The sequence below is a fragment of the Alexandromys fortis genome, unplaced genomic scaffold (genome assembly GCF_014885135.2).
Source record: "Alexandromys fortis isolate MF-2015 unplaced genomic scaffold, M_Fortis_MF-2015_v1.1 scaffold_284, whole genome shotgun sequence".
In the NCBI taxonomy this organism is placed as follows: domain Eukaryota; kingdom Metazoa; phylum Chordata; class Mammalia; order Rodentia; family Cricetidae; genus Alexandromys; species Alexandromys fortis.
Genome location: NW_026068160.1, coordinates 836,306 through 838,865, shown reverse-complemented (window position 1 = coordinate 838,865; position 2,560 = coordinate 836,306). Strand labels below are relative to the sequence as shown.

The 2,560-nt window shown below is 56.5% G+C and overlaps 1 protein-coding gene across 5 annotated transcripts in view; it reads right to left on the bottom strand.

Annotated features, from left to right (window-relative positions):
• The window catches only part of Crtc1 (CREB regulated transcription coactivator 1), a 55,974-nt gene extending 53,695 nt beyond the window's left edge, over positions 1-2,279 (bottom strand). For 2 of the 5 annotated variants that reach the window (XM_050127706.1, XM_050127704.1), the window contains exon 1: positions 2,106-2,277. In XM_050127706.1, coding sequence (XP_049983663.1) covers positions 2,106-2,231 — 126 coding nt within the window. In that variant the 5' untranslated portion in view covers positions 2,232-2,277. Of the gene's footprint in view, positions 1-2,105 lie in introns of all 5 variants that reach the window. The other 3 variants (XM_050127707.1, XM_050127705.1, XM_050127703.1) reach the window with 3 other exon arrangements.
• Between the last annotated feature and the right edge of the window lie 281 nt (positions 2,280-2,560).

The window sequence follows — 2,560 nt, the reverse complement described above, 5'->3', positions numbered from 1 at the left end:
CTGCCTGTATGACTGAAGGCCAGAAGAGGGCGCCAGACCTCTTTACAGATGGTTGTGAGCCACCATGTGGTTGCTGGGAATTGAACTCAGGACCTTTGGAAGAGCAGGCAATGCTCCTAACCACTGAGCCACCTCTCCAGCCCCTCATTTTTACTTTCTAAATGTGGGCAGTGTATGCACCTGTACACAAGTGCAGGTGCCTGAGGAGGCCAAGGTCCGTGATCCGCCTGACACAGATGCTGAGAACTGAACCCAGGTCCTCTGGAAGAGCAGCAAGTGCTCTTACCACTGAGCCACCTCTCCAGCCCAGGGTTCCAGGTACCCTGGAGCCAGCCGATGTGGTTAGCTAGGCAGGCCGACAGGGTCTGAGGCTGCTTGACGGTCTCCACAGGCTGCCAGGTGGGCACATGCTTCCTAGAGAGTGCCGGGGATCAAATCCAGTCCTCACACTTTTTTAAACCATATACTTAGCACCCCCTTTTCTTCCTTCCTTCCTTTTAGATTTATTTCGCTGTAAGCCTAGGCTGTCTTGAAAGGCCTCAAACTCATAGCACTCCTCCAGCCTCAACTCCCAGCTGCTGAGATACAGGAGTATGCTACCACACCCCCTGTCGTGTACAGTTTAACTTAGTCCACTATGGGACATCAGAGGACAGGTCTGAGGGCTTGGTGGAAAGTACCCTCACCTGCCGTGTTATCTCACCAATCGGCAATTATTTCACAGGAGGAAGCAAGCATGGACAAGTGCTAGGTGGAGGCCAGAGATAAAGCCTAGGGCCTGGAATCCCAGAACGAGTGCCGCCACCAGACAGGGACAGGACCCTGAGACGCAACAAATGTGTCCTTTCCACATACGGATGGTGGCGCTCTCGTAACGGAGGCAGGAGCATCAAGACTTCAAAGTCATCCTCAGCAACTCGCTGAGTTCAAAGCTAGCCTGTGCTACATCAGTAATCTTTTCCACAACCATTCTTCCCAATTCCTGGAAGAAACCAGACTTCCATCAAAATGTGAGCCATGGAACTCTTTGTTCTGGTTACACTGCAAACATTTGACTCCATCTGCATGCAGATACCTACTATACACTGGAAACAAGAAGCAGCCTCAGCTGCCCTGGCCTATGACTGACACAGAGGTGGCACACTTGCTACTGTTCATGGCTCTCTATCTGTGCTGCAGGAGAACACGAGTCCCCTCTCCATCACACAGGAACTGGGCCTGCTGAGTGAGAAAATGGTCACACATTTCATTTGTGACACCACAGTCTCAGATAAACAAGAAAATGGCTAATGTTACCAAAGGCTCCAGCTGACCTGTGCCCCTGGCAGGTGACCTGGGAAGCAGGAAGTGCCCCATGATGAGGGAGGGTCCCTGCCACCCACACTAAGCACCATCATGTCCTTGACCATTGAGGAACATGAAGGAGCATCCGACACCACACACTTGACATGGCCAAGTGTCATGGACCAGCCAAATGGCCCAGCCATGACACCTCCATCCAGTCTGGGGGCATCATCTGGTCCCCAGCACAGAGGCTGTATGGGAACCAAGCAGCTGACTCCATACCTCTGGAGACCCCATGGAGGGTCACTCAGTTATCCAAGAGGGTCAAGAACTGCTTCATGACCGAAGTAGGTATACCCAAGGAGGACACAGATGACAGGTAGCGAAGGAGGCACAACTGTCCCCTTAGATAACTGAAGGGATCCCTCTCCGTTAGTGGACAACTGTGCGCTCAGGTAGCAAAGGGTGACAACTATCTCCTTACTAGCAACAGTGGGACCCCTTACCCCCACAGGTAGTGATAAAGGATGGCTCCTGACACCTTAGGTAGCAATGATGGAATCTCTGTCCCATCAGGTAGCAATAAGGGGGGTGACACGTGTCCATTCTGATGGCTACGATGAGGGCGCACGTCCCCTCGGGTAGCAATGATGGATGACACCTGTCCCCTTAGGTGGCTGTGATGGGACCACCTGTCCAGTCCAAAGAGCAACCTCGGGAGCAGCCGCTCCGCACCGGCTGGCGGCGTGGGAACACCTGCGGCGGCCTGAGCCCCGCCCCCGCGTCTCTCCCTCCTCCCCTCCCCTCCCCCGTGCTCTCACCCGCGCGGCCCGCGTCAGGCTCAGGTCCTTCATGACCTCCTCGAAGGCTGCCGTCTCCTCCGCCTGCTTCTGGTTGTGCAGTGCGATTTTCTCGCTAAATTTCCGCGGATTGTTCGAAGTCGCCATCTTCGCCGCCTCCTCCTCCTACTCCTCCTCCACCTCTTCACCCCCCCCCCCACTCGCGGGCGCCACTGCGCAGGCGCCGGCTGGGCCCACGGCCGGAGAGCAATGCGCAGGCGCGGCCCGGATCACGGCGCAGGCGCACTAGAGACGCGCGGCCGAGGGTGGGAGGGGGAGAGACGCATGCGCGCACCTGGGCAGAGCGTTGGGAAACCGGGACGTGGCTACGCAGGCGCACTGAGGCGCGCGCGGCCGGTGGACAGCGGTTTCCTGATTGTGGGTTCCATGCCTTGCCCTACTGACGAGTGGCGGAAGACACGGCAGCACCGGTGCCT